General features: G+C 39.0%; 1 protein-coding gene across 1 annotated transcript in view; it reads right to left on the bottom strand.

Annotated features, from left to right (window-relative positions):
• Positions 1-17,342, bottom strand: part of rftn1a (raftlin, lipid raft linker 1a) — an 86,509-nt gene that overhangs the window by 50,629 nt on the left and 18,538 nt on the right. The window contains exon 3 of the mRNA XM_061982490.1: positions 5,870-6,053. Coding sequence (XP_061838474.1) covers positions 5,870-6,053 — 184 coding nt within the window. The remainder of the gene's footprint in view (positions 1-5,869; positions 6,054-17,342) is intronic.

The raw sequence follows: 17,342 nt of genomic DNA, 5'->3' as shown, positions 1-17,342 counted from the left end.
CTCTGGGCCCGAGATCATCTAAGATGGACTCATGCAAAGTGGAAAAGTGTTCTGTGGTCTGACGAGTCCACATTTCAAATTGTTTTTGGAAATATTCGACATCGTCATCCGGACCAAAGGGGAAGCGAACCATCCAGACTGTTATCGACGCAAAGTTCAAAAGCCAGCATCTGTGATGGCATTAGTGCCCAAGGCATGGGTAACTTACACATCTGTGAAGGCAGCATTAATGCTGAAAGGTACATACAGGTTTTGGAACAACATATGCTGCCATCTAAGCGCTGTCTTTTTCATGGACGACCCTGCTTATTTCAGCAAGACAATGCCAAGCCACATTCAGCATGTGTTACAACAGCGTGGCTTCGTAAAAAAAGAGTGTGGGTACTTTCCTGGCCCGCCTTCAGTCCAGACCTGTCTCCCATCGAAAATGTGTGGCGCATTATGAAGCGTAAAATACGACAGCGGAGACCCCGGACTGTTGAACGACTGAAGCTCTACATAAAACAAGAATGGGAAAGAATTCCACTTTCAAAGCTTCAACAATTAGTTTCCTCAGTTCCCAATCGTGTGTTGAGTGTTGTTAAAAGAAAAGGTGATGTAACACAGTGGTGAACTTGCCCTTTCCCAACTACTTTGGCACGTGTTGCAGCCATGAAATTCTAAGTTAATTATTATTTGCAAAAAAAAAAAAAAAAGTTCATGAGTTTGAACATCAAATATCTTGTGTTTGTAATGCATTCAATTGAATATAATAAATAAATAATAAATGGGTTGTACTTGTATAGCGCTTTTCTACCTTCAAGGTACTCAAAGCGCTTTGACACTACTTCCACATTTACCCATTCACACACACATTCACACACTGATGGAGGGAGCTGCCATGCAAGGCGCTAACCAGCACCCATCAGGAGCAAGGGTGAAGTGTCTTGCTCAGGACACAACGGACATGACGAGGTTGGTACTAGGTGGGGATTAATATGGGTTGAAAAGGATTTTCAAATCATTGTATTCCGTTTATATTTACATCTAACACAATTTCCCAACTCATATGGAAACGGGGTTTGTATAATGAGTGTGTTAATTGCAAAGATTATTATCAAGGCTTTGGTCAGCATGATTACAAAAGTAAATAATGATCAAATGTACTGCAAAAGAAGAGAATTATAAATACTGATGAAAAATACATTTGTATATAATTACACAGTGCTAAAATAAATACATTTTAACTAAATTATTAATAATAATTTATGTTTCTTACATAAACAGTCAATAAAATGTAAGTACAAATTAAAATAGATCTTCGCCACTGTAGTCATAAGTTTTGCGCTAAAGAAACTTCTATGACTTTAGCTCCAGACTTCTTCTGTTTGTTTGACATTGTCGTTACTGCCACAAGAGGCGGAAACGTGTATTACACCTGTCATTTGCAATCCACGTACTGTATAGTGTTTTTGTGGTTGAGAAGAGCATTTTAGTCACCACATTTTGTATTTTTATTAGTAAAATACTGCAGTATTTTAATAATCAAGTATGGTGTCTTTATTGTTCAACGAAAAAGCATTTTTGTGTACTGTGTAGACATTAAAAAAAAATCGGTTGCACTAGGACTGCAAGATGTTTGCATTTGTAAAGTTAAGGGTTTTGACGGAAAAATATAGTGTTTTTATGGCCATGTATAGTGCCTTTTCATGGCTAACTGCACGTCAGCATATTCATAGCAAAGGCATATTGTTTTCATGCTAAAATATATATTTTTTTGTATACGACAAATATTGTTTCCATGATAAAAGAGCATTTCCATGACAAAATTCTATGTTATTAAAAAGTAAACCGTACCAATGATTGCCACACACACACTAGTTGTGGTGAAATTAACCTCTGCATTTGACTCATCACCCTCACCCCCTGGGAGGTGAGGGGGGCAGTGAGCAGCAGTGGTGGCAACGCCCATATTATGGCTAATAATATTTTTATTCACTGGCTTTTAACCCAGCATGAGACTTTGAACTGTTTTTAGCTTTTAACTTTTTGAACTGTTTTTAACTTTTAAACTGTTTTTATCTAACAAACAGTTCTCAGGGTAATTTATATTTGTTTTTTAAACGTGTATTTTTATTTCTGTTTTAAATGTTATTTTTTAGTCTGTCCTTTGCCTCTATTTCTTTGTGGTGTACAGCCCTTTGTTTTTCAACTGTGCTTGTCTTTAAAGGGCTTTATAAATAAAGTTGGTATGGTATGGTATGGCTAACTACAGCATTTTCAAAACAAAGTGTAGTGTTTTCATGGTCAAATATAGCGTTTTTAAACAAGCATCTAGCCGTGTTTTAAAGGCTCCAATATGTGTATATTTGTAAACTTGACACAATATTTTCATGGCAAAAGAGGAGCATTGTCATGACAATATTTCACGTTACAGTATAGCAAAGTATATTGTTTTCATGCTCAAATATATTTTTATATGACAAATACAGTGTTTTCATTGTAAAAGAGGAGTATTATCATGATATTTCACGTTATAGTTTAGCAAAGTATATTGTTTTCATGCTAGAATATATGTTTATATGACAAATAGTGTTTTCATTGTAAAAGAAGAGCGTTGTCATGATAATATTTCACATTATAGTATAGCAAAGTATATTGTTTTCATGCAATATTATATTTTTATATGACAAATATAGTGTTTTCATTGTAAAAGAGGAGCATTGTCATGACAATATTTCACATTATAATATACCAAAGTACCGTATTTTTCGGATTATAAGTCGTTCCGGAGTATAAGCCGCACCGGCCGAAAATGCATAATAAAGAAGGAAAAAAACATATATAAGTCGCACTAGAGTATGAGTCGCATTTTTTGGGGGAATGTATTTGATAAAATCCAACACTAAGAATAGACATTTGAAAGGCAATTTAAAATAAATAAAGAATAGTGAACAACAGGCTGAATAAGTGTACGTTATATGAGGCATAAATAACCAACTGAGAACGTGCCTGGTATGTTAACATAACATATTATGGTAAGAGTCATTCAAATAACTAGAACATATAGAACATGGGGGCAACACGGTGGAAGAGGGGTTAGTGCGTCTGCCTCACAATACGAAGGTCCTGAGTATCGTGAGTTCAATCCCGGCCTCGGGATCTTTCTGTGTGGAGTTTGCATGTTCTCCCCGTGACTGCGTGGGTTTACTCCGGCTTCCTCCCACCTCCAAAGACATGCACCTGGGGATAGGTTGATTGGCAACACTAAAATTGGCCCTAGTGTGTGAATGTGAGTGTGAATGTTGTCTGTCTATCTGTGTTGGCCCTGCGATGAGGTGGCGACTTGTCCAGGGTGTACCCTGCCTTCCGCCCGATTGTAGCTGAGATAGGCTCCAGCGCCCCCCGCGACCCCGAAGGGAATAAGCGGTAGAAAATGGATGGATGGATGGATATAGAACATGCTATACGTTTACCAAACAATCTGTCACTCCTAATCGCTAAATCTGTTGATGTTGACGTGTGTGTGTGACGATTGCTGATATACGCCTAGTCCAGGAGTCGGCAACCTTTACCAGTCAAAGAGCCATTTTGACCAGTTTCACAAATTAAAGAAAACAATGGGAGCCACAAAAATCTTTTGAAATTTAAAATGAAATAACACTGCATACAAAGTTATTTTTTTGCTTTGTGCTATGTAAGGGTCTCAGACACGCGGTCCACACCTTGATATGAAAATTGAATATTAGTGCGGCCCGCGGGTTTTATATGAATGGTGCTTGACACCGTCATACTTGTCAACCCTCCCGATTTTTCCGACAGGCTACAAATTTCAGGACATCTGTTCTCTCGAACGTTCCGTGATGGTACAGCATTTAGCGCCCACTACAACCATTGCGTTGTATGGAGCTTCTGCTTGCTCACGTGAGAGACAGCAAGGCATACTTGGTCAACAACCACACAGGTTACACTGACGGTGGCGGTACAAAAAACTTTAACACTCTTACTAATAATGCGCCACACTGTGAACCCACACCAAACAAGAATGACAAACACATTTCGGGAGAACATCTGCACCGTAACACAACATAAACACAACAGAACAAATACCGAAAATCTCATGCAGCCCTAACTCTTCCGGGCTACATTATACACCCCCGCTACCAAACCCCGCCCACCTCAACCGACGCACGGGGGGGGGGTTGATGTGTGAGGGAGCAGGGTTGGGGTGGGGGCGGGGTTTGGTGGTAGCATGAGTGTATAATGTAGCCCGGAAGAGTCAGGGCTGCATGGGATGGGATTCTGGGTATTTGTTCTGTTGTGTTTATGTTGTGTTAAGGTGCAGATGTTCTCCCAAAATGTGTTTGTCATTCTTGTTTGGTTTTGGTACAAAGTGTGGCGCATTATTAGTAAGAGTGTTAAAGTTGTTTTATATGGCCACCATCAGTGTAACCTGTGTGGCTGTTGACCAAGTATGCCTTGCTGTCACTTACGTGTGCAAGCAGAACATGCATATAACAAGAAGTTGGGCTGGCACGCTGGTTGTACAGATTGTAGAGGGTGCTAAATGCTGTACCATCATGGCACGCCCTTATCATTATTGTAAGGGTGAATATCGGAGAATATCAATCCTGCGAGAGGCACTGAAATCCGGAAGTCTCCCGGGACAATCGGGGGGTCGGCAAGTATGCAGCTGAGCCGCATCAGAGTGATCAAAGAGCCGCAAGCGGCTCTGGAGCCGCGGGTTGCCGACCCCTGACATAGGTAAATGTGTGTTTGGACATGTTAGGACTGAAATGGGACAAGTTGGCAGGTGTGACAACAGAATGTTGTCCAAATCTGACGGGGAAAAATGTTGGACTTTTAAAGAGGATGCAGGATAAACTTTAAATTAACCCTGTGCAGAAATTGACATTTTTGCATTGTATTATACATCAGGAAGTGTAGTGTAAGACAGTGTTAAAAGTAAAACCATCAAAAGCAATCTGCTTTTGTATAAAGTTAAGTTAGGTTAAATGAAAGTATTATTATTATTATTATTATTATTATTATTATTTATCTTACGGTATATCAAAAATAATATTGAGCAAAAATTAATTGAAATGTTGTTGATGTGGCCCTCCAGCAGTGCTCGGGTTGCTCATGCGACCCCCGGTAAAAATTAATTGCCCACCCCTGTAGTATAGCAAAGTATATTGTTTTCATGCTAAAATATATTTTTATAAGACAGATAGAGTGTTTTCATTGTAAAAGAGGAGCATTGTCATGACAATATTTCACGTTATAGTATACGAAAGTATATTGTTTTCATGCTAAAATATATTTTTATAAGACAGATAGAGTGTTTTCATTGTAAAAGAGGAGCATTGTCATGACAATATTTCACGTTATAGTATACCAAAGTATATTGTTTTCATGCTAAAATATATTTTTAAATGACAAATAGAGTTTTCATGATAAAAGAGCATTTTCATGACAAAATTCCATGTTATTATGGCTAACTACAGCATTTTTAAAACAAAGAGTAGTGTTTTCATGGTCAAATATAGCGTTGTACAAGCATACAACTAAATAAATAATAATAATTTATGTTTCTTAAATAAACAGTCAATAATATGTAAGTACAAATGAAAATACATCTCCGCCACTTTAGTCATAATTTTTGCGCTTAAGAAACTTCTATGACTTTAGCTCCGGATTTCTTCTGTTTGTTTGATATTGTCGTTACAGCCATAAGAGGCGGAAAAGTGTATTACAACTGTCATTTGCATGGCCACATACTGTGTAGTGTTTTTGTGGTTGAGAAGAGATTTTTAGTCACCACATGTTGTACTTTCATTGGAAAAATACAGCATTTTCATGACATTATTGTATTGTGAATGTGTATTACCTTGGCGTTTCTCGGACAAGCACGGCCCGGTGGAGCTGCCGCTGGATGCGGGCATGATGGGGGCCACAGGGATGCACGAAGGGATGGACGGCAACCAGCACAAAGCCCTGTGCGTAGAGCTCCCTCACCTGAACAGGTAGTTCTCGGACTGAAGAGAGGCACAGCACCGATGACACCGGAACCTCTGAGGGAGCGACAAGCGCATGTTAACACACGTGGAGACAGAAAAGAGCATGGCAGAGGGGGGAAAAAAGTGGTTGAGATATGTGAAAATGGATCAAGACAAAGAGTAAAGAGCATGTTTGAGTATGGTAATTGACACTGAGAAATGATACATGGCATCTTTCAGCTAAATCTGGAACTAATTACACTCCATGTTGGCTTTGACAGAGGAAAAAACAGAGGTGCTCAAGTGTGTCAACACTTTAATGCGTTCACACATGCTCCAATAAGTACTCTCTATCCTACACACACACACACACACACACACACACACACACACACACACATCAAAAGGCTGGAAAGACAACGCTATCAGCGCAGGGTATTAGCAGGAATCGTTAGCAGAGAAGCCACACACAATGAAGAGAACACACACACAAACACACACGCACACACACACACACACACACACACACACACACACGCACACACGCACACACACACACGCACACACTCCTTGTCACTTCAGTGAGGATGCTTAGCGGAGCTTATCGTACGGGAGCAAAGCGTTTCTGCAAATCCACCGGGGGGATGTTTGTGAGAAACACCCTGTCGGGGTGGGCGCATTGTCGCCAAGCTCGCTGGTGTTTAAGGGGCTTTTGGAGAGGGGGGGAGGAACACGTGCGTCCATGCTTGGATGCTGAGTGAAGCCAGGTGTGTACAAGAGAGAGGAGGATGGAGAATAAAGGGAGGGGTGTGTGTGTGTGTGTGCCTGAATGTTTGTCACCCTTCCTATTCAGTCGCATTTGCATTGGTCTGGAGAAGAGAAAATAACCTGCATAAATTAAAAAGCACAAACACACACACACGAAATATGCAAGCTACCACATTTTAAATGAGTTCTTCATCATCTGCTGTGCACTTGCACACCAGTAAGGCTGGACGACCCACACACAGTCTATAGGGTGAACATGTCTGCACAATACAGGCTGTCAATCAAGCGTGCTGCTACTCTGCATAAACAGAAATAGGCATCATAGACAAATTAAATATTGGATTGTCATGGCTATATACCATGAAAGACAGGCACTGTTCCATGTGATTTGTAATTATTAGGGTTTTAAGGCAAAATGTGTTTTCATGGCAAAACGTTTTAGCATTAAAATATTTTGATTTCACAGTAAAATAGAGCATTTTTCTGGCAAATACAGCGTTTTCATGTCTGAATGTCTTTTTGGCAACTAAATGTGTTTTTCAGACTCAAATAGAACACTATTCAGGCAATTATAGTGTTTTCATGGTCAATTTACAGCATTGTCAAAATAAAGTGTAATGTTTTCATGGCAAAATAGAGTATATTTTTGAAAATTGTGTTTTCATGGCCACATACAGCAATTTCACAGCAAAGTGTAATGTTTTCATGGTAAAATAGGGCATTTTCATGACAACAAGGTGCGTTTTCATGGTGAAATACATTTTCACAGCAAAGTTTAATGTTTTCTTGTTAAAATAGGGCATTTTCATGACCCAATTTGTGTTTAATGATAATAAAAGATTGCTATGACCACAATTTGTGTGTTCATGGTAAAAAAGTTTGAGGTTTTTTGGCAAATATTGTATGTATTGAGTGTTTTTATAGTAAAATATAGCATCTATTTAAAGGCCTACTGAAATGCGATTTTCTTATTTAAACGGGGATAGCAGGTCCATTCTTGGTGTCATACTTGATAATTTCGCGATATTGCCATATTTTTGTTGAAAGGATTTAGTAGAGAACATCGACGATAAAGTTCACAATTTTTGGTCGCTGATAAAAAAGCCTTGCCTGTACCGGAAGTAGCAGACGAGTAGCGTGACGTCACAGGTTGTGGAGCTCCTCACATCTGCACATTGTTTACAATCATGGCCACCAGCAGCGAGAGCGATTCGGACCGAGAAAGCGACAATTTCCCCATGAATTTGAGCGAGGATGAAAGATTCGTGGATGAGGAAAGTGAGAGTGAAGGACTAGAGGGCAGTGGGAGCGATTCAGATAGGGAAGATACTGTGAGAGGCGGGTGTGACCTGATATTCAGCTGGGAATGACTAAAACAGTAAATAAACACAATTAGCCACAACACAACCAGGCTTATATTTAATATGCCACAAATTAATACCGCATAACAAACACCTCCCCCTTCCCGTCCATATAACCCGCCAATACAACTCAAACACCTGCACAACACACTCAATCCCACAGCCCAAAGTACCGTTCACCTCCCCAAAGTTCATACAGCACATATATTTCCCCAAAGTCCCCAAAGTTACGTACGTGACATGCACATAGCGGCACGCACGTACGGGCAAGCAATCAAATGTTTGGAAGCAGCAGCTGCATGCGTACTCACGGTACCGCGTCTGCGCGTCCAACTCAAAGTCCTCCTGGTAAGAGTCTCTGTTGTCCCAGTTCTCCACAGGCCAATGGTAAAGCTTGACTGTCATCTTCCGGGAATGTAACAATGAAACACCGGCTGTGATTGTGTTGCTGCAGTCGGCCGCAATCATCATCATCATCATCATCGGCGGTCACTCAAACGAGTATGACGATCCTCCTGGTAGGGGTGTATCCCTTTATGGAGGGTGCCTGTGCGTGACTTTGTTTTACGTGGGGAGACTGGTGCACACGATCCTTGATAGAATCGGGTCAGGGCCCAGTGGCATGGAGTCCAAGACGACGGGGGACCCTTTTCTGCTGCAGCCTTCTTCCGCCATCGCAGCCGTTGTGGTAGTTCTTAAATCTACCGTCTTCCGCCTGCTCCGCCGTTGAGGTCTTCACCGTATCCCTGGCTAAGGGGCAATACACCGCTTCCCACCTACAGCTTTCTTCTTTGCTGTCTCCATTGTTCATTGAACAAATTGCAAAAGATTCACCAACACATATGTCCAGAATACTGTGGAATTTTGCGATGAAAACAGACGACTTAATAGCTGGCCACCATGCTGTCCCAAAATGTCCTCTACAATCCGTGACGTCACGCGCTGAGACGTTTTCAGCAGGATATTTCGCGCAAAATTTAAAATTGCACTTTAGTAAGCTAACCCGGCCGTATTGGCATGTGTTGCAATGTTAAGATTTCATCATTGATATATAAACTATCAGACTGCGTGGTCGGTAGTAGTGGGTTTCAGTAGGCCTTTAAGCAAATAGTGATTTCATGGCTATATACAGCATTTTCATCACAAAGTGTAATGTTTTCATGGTAAAGTAGAGCATTTTCATGACCATAATTTGTGTTTTAATGGCAAAATAGAGCATATTTTTGGCAAATCGTGTTTTCATGGCGAAATACAGCATTTTCACAGCAAAGTGTAATGTTTTCATGTTAAAATAAGGCATTTTCATGACCACAATTTGTGTTTAATTGTAATAAAACATTCCTATGGCCATAATTTGTGATCATGGTAAACCAGGTTGGTTATTTTTGTTTGGTAAATATTGTATGTATTGAGTGTTTTTATAGTAAAATATAGCATCTCCATCCATTTTCTACCGCTTATTCCCTTTTGGGGTCGCGGGGGGCGCTGGAGCCTATCTCAGCTACATCTACTTAAGCAAATAGTGATTTCATCGCTATATACAGCATTTTCATCACAAAGTGCAATGTTTTCATGGTAAAGTAGAGCATTTTCATTACCATAATTTGTGTTTTAATGACCAAATAGAGCATCTTTTTGGCAAATAGAGTTTTCATGGCCAAATACAGCATTTTCACAGCGAGGTGTAATGTTTTCATGGTAAAATATGGCATTTTCATGACCACAAGGTGTGTTTTCATGTTAAAATAGATCATTTTCATGACCACAATTTGTGTTTAATGGTAATAAAACATTGCTATGACCACAATTTGTGTACTCATGGTAAAACGTTTTTTTGTTTTTTGGGGGGGCAAATATTGTATGTATTGAGTGTTTTTATAGTAAAATATAGCATCTATTTAAGCAAATAGTGATTTCCTGGCTAAATACAGCATTTTCATCACAAAGTGTAATGCTTTCATGGTAAAGTAGAGCATTTTCATGACCATAATTTTTGATTTAATGGTAAAATAGAGCATTTTGTTTTACCACAATTTGTGTTTTAATGGTAAAATAGGGCATATTTTTTGGCAAATACAGTTTAATGGTATATTGCAGCATTTTCACTATAATGTGTTAAGTTTTCATGTTAAAATAGAGCATTGCCATGACCACCATTTGTGTTTTCATAGTAAAAAGTTTTTTTTTTTTGGCAAATACTGTATTTTAATGTTTATGTATTAAGTGTTTTTATGGTATGGTATGTCTAGAAAATATGGTGTTTTCATGGCTAAATACTGAATTTTCATAGCAAAGTGTTGTGTTTTCATGGTAAAATAGTGTATTTTAATGATGAAATTACATTTTTAGGCAAATATAGTATTTTCATGGCTATATACAGCATTTTCACAATAAATAGTGTATTTTAATGATGAAATTACATTTTTAGGCAAATATAGTATTTTCATGGCTATATACAGCATTTTCACAATAAAGTGTAATGGGTTCATGGTAAAATAGAGCATTGTTATGACGACAATCTGGGTTTTAATGGTTAAATACACCATCTTTCCAGAAAATAGTGTTAAATGGTCAAATACAGCATTTTTCACAACAAAGTGTAAAGTTCTCAGGGTAAAATAGAGCATTGTCTTACTGCAGTTTGTGTTTTCAAGGCAAAAAAGAGCATTTTAATAACCAAACCTGGTTTCTTTTATATTAAAACAGAGCATCTTTCTGGCAAATAAAGTGTTTTCATGACTAAATAGAGTACAACATTTTCATGGAAAAGCGCAGCATTTTCATGGTAGAATAGGTGTTTTAAAGTATAGTGTTTTCATGGCAAAATCAAGCATTTATCTTGTCACAATTTGTTTTCATAGCCTAATACAGCAATTTCTATAGTCAAATACAGTGTTTTCTTGTTAAAAATATAGCCGAGTGTGTATCCATGTGTGTAGAAAGCGTTGCACTTGGACTTCAGCGTGAAACTCCAACAAAGTTAAGTGTTTAAACGGCAATATATAGTATTTATTTTTATTAAATACAGCAGCTTTAGGACCAGACTTAGTGTTATCATGGTAAAAAACAACAACAGCATTTTCATGAAAAATATGGTGTTTACAAAGCTAAAACAAAGTTTTTCTTGTGTGGACCATCCAAAGGTGGGATGTTTATGGTGGTGCAACACACACACACACACACACACACACACACACACACACACACACACACACACACACACACACACACACACACACACACACACACACACACACACACACACACACACACACACACACACACACACACACACACACACACACACACACACACACACACACACTAACGGCATGAAAAGAGTTCATCCAACTATTTTTGTTGTACGGCTGCAACAAAATGCCTCCACAAACGGTGGGGCGTCTACACACAGTTGTTCCAACAGCAGGAAAAAGAACACCCGCAGGAACACAGCTTCTTGGCACAAATATTTGGAAGCGGGAGAGGCTTTCATCAAATGCATAAATGGCTCGTCTGTGTGCGCACGTCTCCAAAGCAGCATGGCGATGATTATATTAACAGCTGGAGACCATGTTGGACGGCGAGGATAACAAAGATCCTGTCATTAGCCAGCCATTAGCTCTGCACGGCTAGCACTCGTCCACCGCCGAGTAACTCAGGCGTACAGAAGTTATTAGGGTGTCTTGCAGCTTCAGGCTGGGGAGCGCCTTCATTTATACCATCTGCCGCTAAGGGAATTTAAAATAAAAGGAGGTAGAAAGGCTGCAGTTCCCCCTGCAGAATGGGAACATAGATGGCACCCATTGGTTTTATAGGCCTGGCTCGTGAGGGGAAGGGTGGGACTGGCGAAAAGAAAGTTAATGGTGTACTTGTGCACGTGCTGGGACTTTGTTTCATGTGAGTGCACCGCTGAGGAAGTACTGTAAGAGTGGATACACACACACATGTATATACAAACCCCGTTTCCATATGAGTTGGGAAATTGTGTTAGATGTAAATATAAACGGAATACAATGATTTGCAAATAATTTTCAACCCATATTCAATTGAATGCACTACAAAGACAAGATATTTGATGTTCAAACTCATAAACTCTATTTTTTTTTTGCAAATAATAATTAACTTAGAATTTCATGGCTGCACGGCCTTTCCTTTTAACAACACGTTAAACGTTTGGGAACTGAGGAGAAACATTTTTTAAGCTTCTCTGGTGGAATTATTTCCCATTCTTGCTTGATGTACAGCTTAAGTTGTTCAACAGTCCGGGGGTCTCCGTTGTGGTATTTTAGGCTTCATAATGCGCCACACATTTAAATGGGAGACAGGTCTGAACTACAGGCAGGCCAGTCTAGTACCCGCACTCTTTTACTATGAAGCCATGTTGATGTAACACGTGGCTTGGCATTGTCTTGCTGAAATAAGCAGGGGCGTCCATGGTAACGTTGCTTGGATGGCAACATATGTTGCTCCAAAACCTGTATGTACCTTTCAGCATTAATGGCGCCTTCACAGATGTGTAAGTTACCCATGTCTTGGGCACTAATACACCCCCATACCATCACAGATGCTGGCTTTTCAACTTTGCGCCTATAACAATCCGGATGGTTTTTTTCCTCTTTGGTCCGGATGACACGACGCCCACAGTTTCCAAAAACAATTTGAAATGTGGACTCGGCAGACCACAGAACACTTTTCCACTTTGTATCAGTCCATCTTAGATGAGCTCAGGCCCAGCGAAGCCGACGGCGTTTCTGGGTGTTGTTGATAAACGGTTTTCGCCTTGCATAAGAGAGTTTTAACTTGCACTTACAGATGTAGCAACCAACTGTAGTTACTGGCAGTGGGTTTCTGAAGTGTTCCTGAGCCCATGTGGTGATATCCTTTACACACTGATGTCACTTGTTGATACAGTACAGCCTGTGGGATCGAAGGTCACGGGCTTAGCTGCTTACGTGCAGTGATTTCTCCAGATTCTCTGAACCCTTTGATGATATTACGGACCGTAGATGGTGAAATCCCTAAATTCCTTGCAATAGCTGGTTGAGAAAGGGTTTTCTTAAACTGTTCAACAATTTGCTCACACATTTGTTGACCAAGTGGTGACCCTCGACCCATCCTTGTTTGTGAATGACTGAGCATTTCATGGAATCTACTTTTATACCCAATCATGGCACCCACCTGTTCCCAATTAGCCTGCACACCTGTGGGATGTTCCAAATAAGTGTTTGATGAGCATTCTTCAACTTTATCAGTATTTATTGCCACCTTTCCCAACTTCTTTGTCACGTGTTGCTGGCATCAAATTCTACAGTTAATGATTATTTGCAAAAAAAAAATGTTTATCAGTTTGAACATCAAATATCTTGTCTTTGTAGCATATTCAACTGAATATGGGTTGAAAATGATTTGCAAATCATTGTATTCCGTTTATATTTACATCTAACACAATTTCCCAACTCATATAGAAACGGGGTTTGTACATACATATACTTATGTATGTATATATATATAAAAAGGGAATTTAAATTGTTCTTGTTTTGGTGATGAAAGGCGATCAATAAATATAAAAAAAACGGTGTGATTTTTATTTTATATTTCATAAAAGAAAAATGAAGCTCCTCAGTTAACAGAAACGGAAAAACCGACCCCAACGGATGTTTTTTCAAAGCCGGTCCACAGAAGTTTTTATTTTCAAAATATTTGGAGCCCTAGGCAGAAATAATTTTAGACACGGCACAAGGAGGACTGACAAAGAAATCTATACACACACAAAGTGGGGGTGTGACCACGCACTTTAGTACACATGGTCCTGTCTTTAAAATGGCTACTTCCGGTAGTAAAGTCGGAATATGAAAACACATTTCTTTTGGCCTGTTTTTCAGTTTCAGTTTTTGTTTATATTTGTGTAGAAATTTCTGTAGATGTTAGTCCTCATTGTGCTATGTCTAAAACTTTTTCTGTGTCGTGCACCAAAGACATTTTAGCAAGAAAATAAAACTTCACGTCTGCACATGAAAAAAAACATCTGTTTTGGTCCGTCTATGAATGTTGTCATTCATCACGTCATTGTCATCTCAGGGCATTCAATCATCACAACTGGACTGTTTGGTTTGTCTTGTTAGACCTTTCACCTCTCATCCTAGTAGACTTCATCAGTTCATGATCTTAGACTTAGATTGGTCAGATCTAGTCTTAGACTTAGATTGGTCAGATCTAGTCTTAGACTTAGATTGGTCACATCTAGTCTTAGACTTAGATTGGTCACATCTAGTCTTAGACTTAGATTGGTCACATCTAGTCTTAGACACAGATTGGTCAGATCTAGTCTTAGACTTAGATTGGTCACATCTAGTCTTAGACTTAGGTTGGTCACATGTAGTCTGAGACTTACATTGGTCAGATCTAGTCTTAGACTGGTCACATCTAGTCTTAGACTGGTCAGATCTTGTCTTAGACTTAGATTGGTCAGATCTAGTCTTAGACTTAGATTGGTCACATCTAGTCTTACACTTAAGATTGGTCAGATCTAGTCTCAGACTTAATTAGTCACATCCAGTCTTAGACTCAGATTGGTCAGATCTAGTCTTAGACTTAGATTGGTCACATCTAGTCTTAGACTTGGATTGGTCACATCTAGTCTTAGACTGGTCACATCTAGTCTTAGACTTAGATTGGTCACATTTAGTCTTAGACTTGGATTGGTCACATCTAGTCTTAGACTCGGATTGGTCACATCTAGTCTTGCACTCAGATTGGTCAGATCTAGTCTTAGACTTAGATTGGTCAGATCTAGTCTTAGACTTAGATTGGTCAAATCTAGTCTTAGACTCAAATTGTCAGATCTAGTCTTATACTTAGATTGGTCACATCTAGTCTTAGATTGGTCACATCTAGTCTCAGACTTAGATTGGTCACATCTAGTCTTAGATTTACATTGATCACATCCAGTCTTAGACTTAGATTGGTTTCATCTAGTCTTAGACTTAGATTGTTCACATCTAGTCTTAGACTTAGATTGGTCACACCTAGTCTTAGACTGGTTACATCTAGTCTTAGACATAGTTTGGTCAGATTTAGTCTTAGACTTGGATTGGTCAGATCTAGACTTAGATTGGTCAGATCTAGTCTTAGACTCAGATTGGTCCATCTAGTTTTAGGCTTAGATTGGTCGAATCTAGTCTTTAACCTAGATTGGTTAGATGAAGTCTTAGACTGGTTAGATCTAGTCTTAGACTTAGATTGGTCACATCTAGTCTTAAACTTAGATTGGTCAGATCTAGTCTTAGACTTGGATTGGTCAGATCTAGACTGAGATTGGTCAGATCTAGTCTTAGACTTAGATTGGTCACATCTCGTCTTAGACTTAAGATTGGTCACATCTAGTCTTAGATTGGTCGCATCTAGTCTTAGATTGGTCACATCTAGTCTTAGACTTAGATTGGTCACATCTAGTCTTAGACTTTCATTGGTCACATCTAGTCTTAGATTTATATTGGTCAGATCTAGCCTTAGACTTGGATTGGTCAGATCTAGACTGAGATTGGTCAGATCTAGTCTTAAACTTAGATTGGTCACATCTCGTCTTAGACTTAAGATTGGTCACATCTAGTCTTAGATTGGTCACATCTAGTCTTAGATTGGGCACGTCTGGTCTTAGACTTAGATTGTTCACATTTAGTCTTAGACTTATATTGGTCACATCTAGTCTTATACTGGTTACATCTAGTCTTAGACTTAGTTTGGTCAGATCTAGTCTTAGACTTAGATTGGTCATCTAGTCTTAAACTAAGATTGGTCAGATGTAGTCTTAGACTTGGATTGGTCAGATCTAGACTTAGATTGGTCAGATCTAGTCTTAGACTTAGATTGGTCCATCTAGTTTTAGGCTTAGATGGGTTGAATCTAGTCTTGGACTTACATTGGTCACATTTAGTCTTAAACTTAGATTGGTCAGATCTAGTCTTAGATTTAGATTGGTCACATCTAGTGTTAGGCTTGGATTGGTCAGATCTAGTCTTAGACTTGGATTGGTCAGATCTAGACTGAGATTGGTCAGATCTAGTCTTAGACTTAGATTGTTCACATCTCGTCTTAGATTTAAGATTGGTCACATCTAGTCTTAGATTTAGGTTGGCCAGATCTAGTCTTAGACTCAAATTGTCAGCTCTAGTCTTATACTTAGTTTGGTCACATCTAGTCTTAGACTTAGATTGATCACATCTAGTCTGAGACTTAGATTGGTCACATCTAGTCTTAGATTGGTCACATCTAGTCTTAGACTTAGATTGGTCACATCTAGTCTTAGACTTTCATTGGTCACATCTAGTCTTAGATTTATATTGGTCAGATGTAGTCTTAGACTTAGATTGGTCAGATGTAGTCTTAGACTTGGATTGGTCAGATCTCGACTTAGATTGGTCAGATTTAGTCTTAGACTCAGATTGGTCCATCTAGTTTTAGGCTTAGATTGGTCGAATCTAGTCTTGGACTTAGATTGGTCACATCTAGTCTTAGGCTTAGATTGGTTGAATCTAGTCTTAGACCTAGATTGTTTAGATGAAGTCTTAGACTGGTCAGATCTAGTCTTAGACTTAGATTGGTCACATTTAGTCTTAAACTGAGATTGGTCAGATCTAGTCTTAGACTTGGATTGGTCAGATCTAGACTGAGATTGGTCAGATCTAGTCTTAGACCTAGATTGGTCACATGTAGTCCAGCGGTTGGTGCCAAAACCCCAAATATTTATACTCTAAAAACAAGGAGGGTGTGCTTGGGTAGGGATGGTTTCGCCCTATGGTTGTTGGTCTGTTTTTCCGTTCTGAGGATGTTCATGTTTCTTGTTTGAAATGTAAAATTAAAATGAAACCGTTTTTTTATTGCTTTTCAACACTGAAAAATAAAATTGCTTTGTTTTCCAATTTATTTAGTTTCTGTATTTTGAAAGGAAATTCAAATAAACGGTTTTATTTTCATTTCAAAGTCCATTTATGAAAAGAACATTCAATGGCCAAAATATACACTGACCCTTTTCAGACACACACACACCATGTTTCTTCATATGTTCTCTTCTTGGAACTGGTGCTTAACCTATCCTAGGAAATCAAATCAAAATACCTCTACCAATCAGGCTGTATTGATATTGTATACTTGCAGTACTGTAGTAGAGAGAGTATATTTCATTTGTACATGACTGTAAAGTACATATTGCCAGGCTGTGCAAGAGCACGAAGGCTGC

Source organism: Nerophis lumbriciformis, linkage group LG21 (genome assembly GCF_033978685.3).
Source record: "Nerophis lumbriciformis linkage group LG21, RoL_Nlum_v2.1, whole genome shotgun sequence".
Taxonomy (NCBI): Eukaryota; Metazoa; Chordata; class Actinopteri; order Syngnathiformes; family Syngnathidae; genus Nerophis; species Nerophis lumbriciformis.
This window is presented reverse-complemented; position numbering and strand designations above follow the sequence as displayed.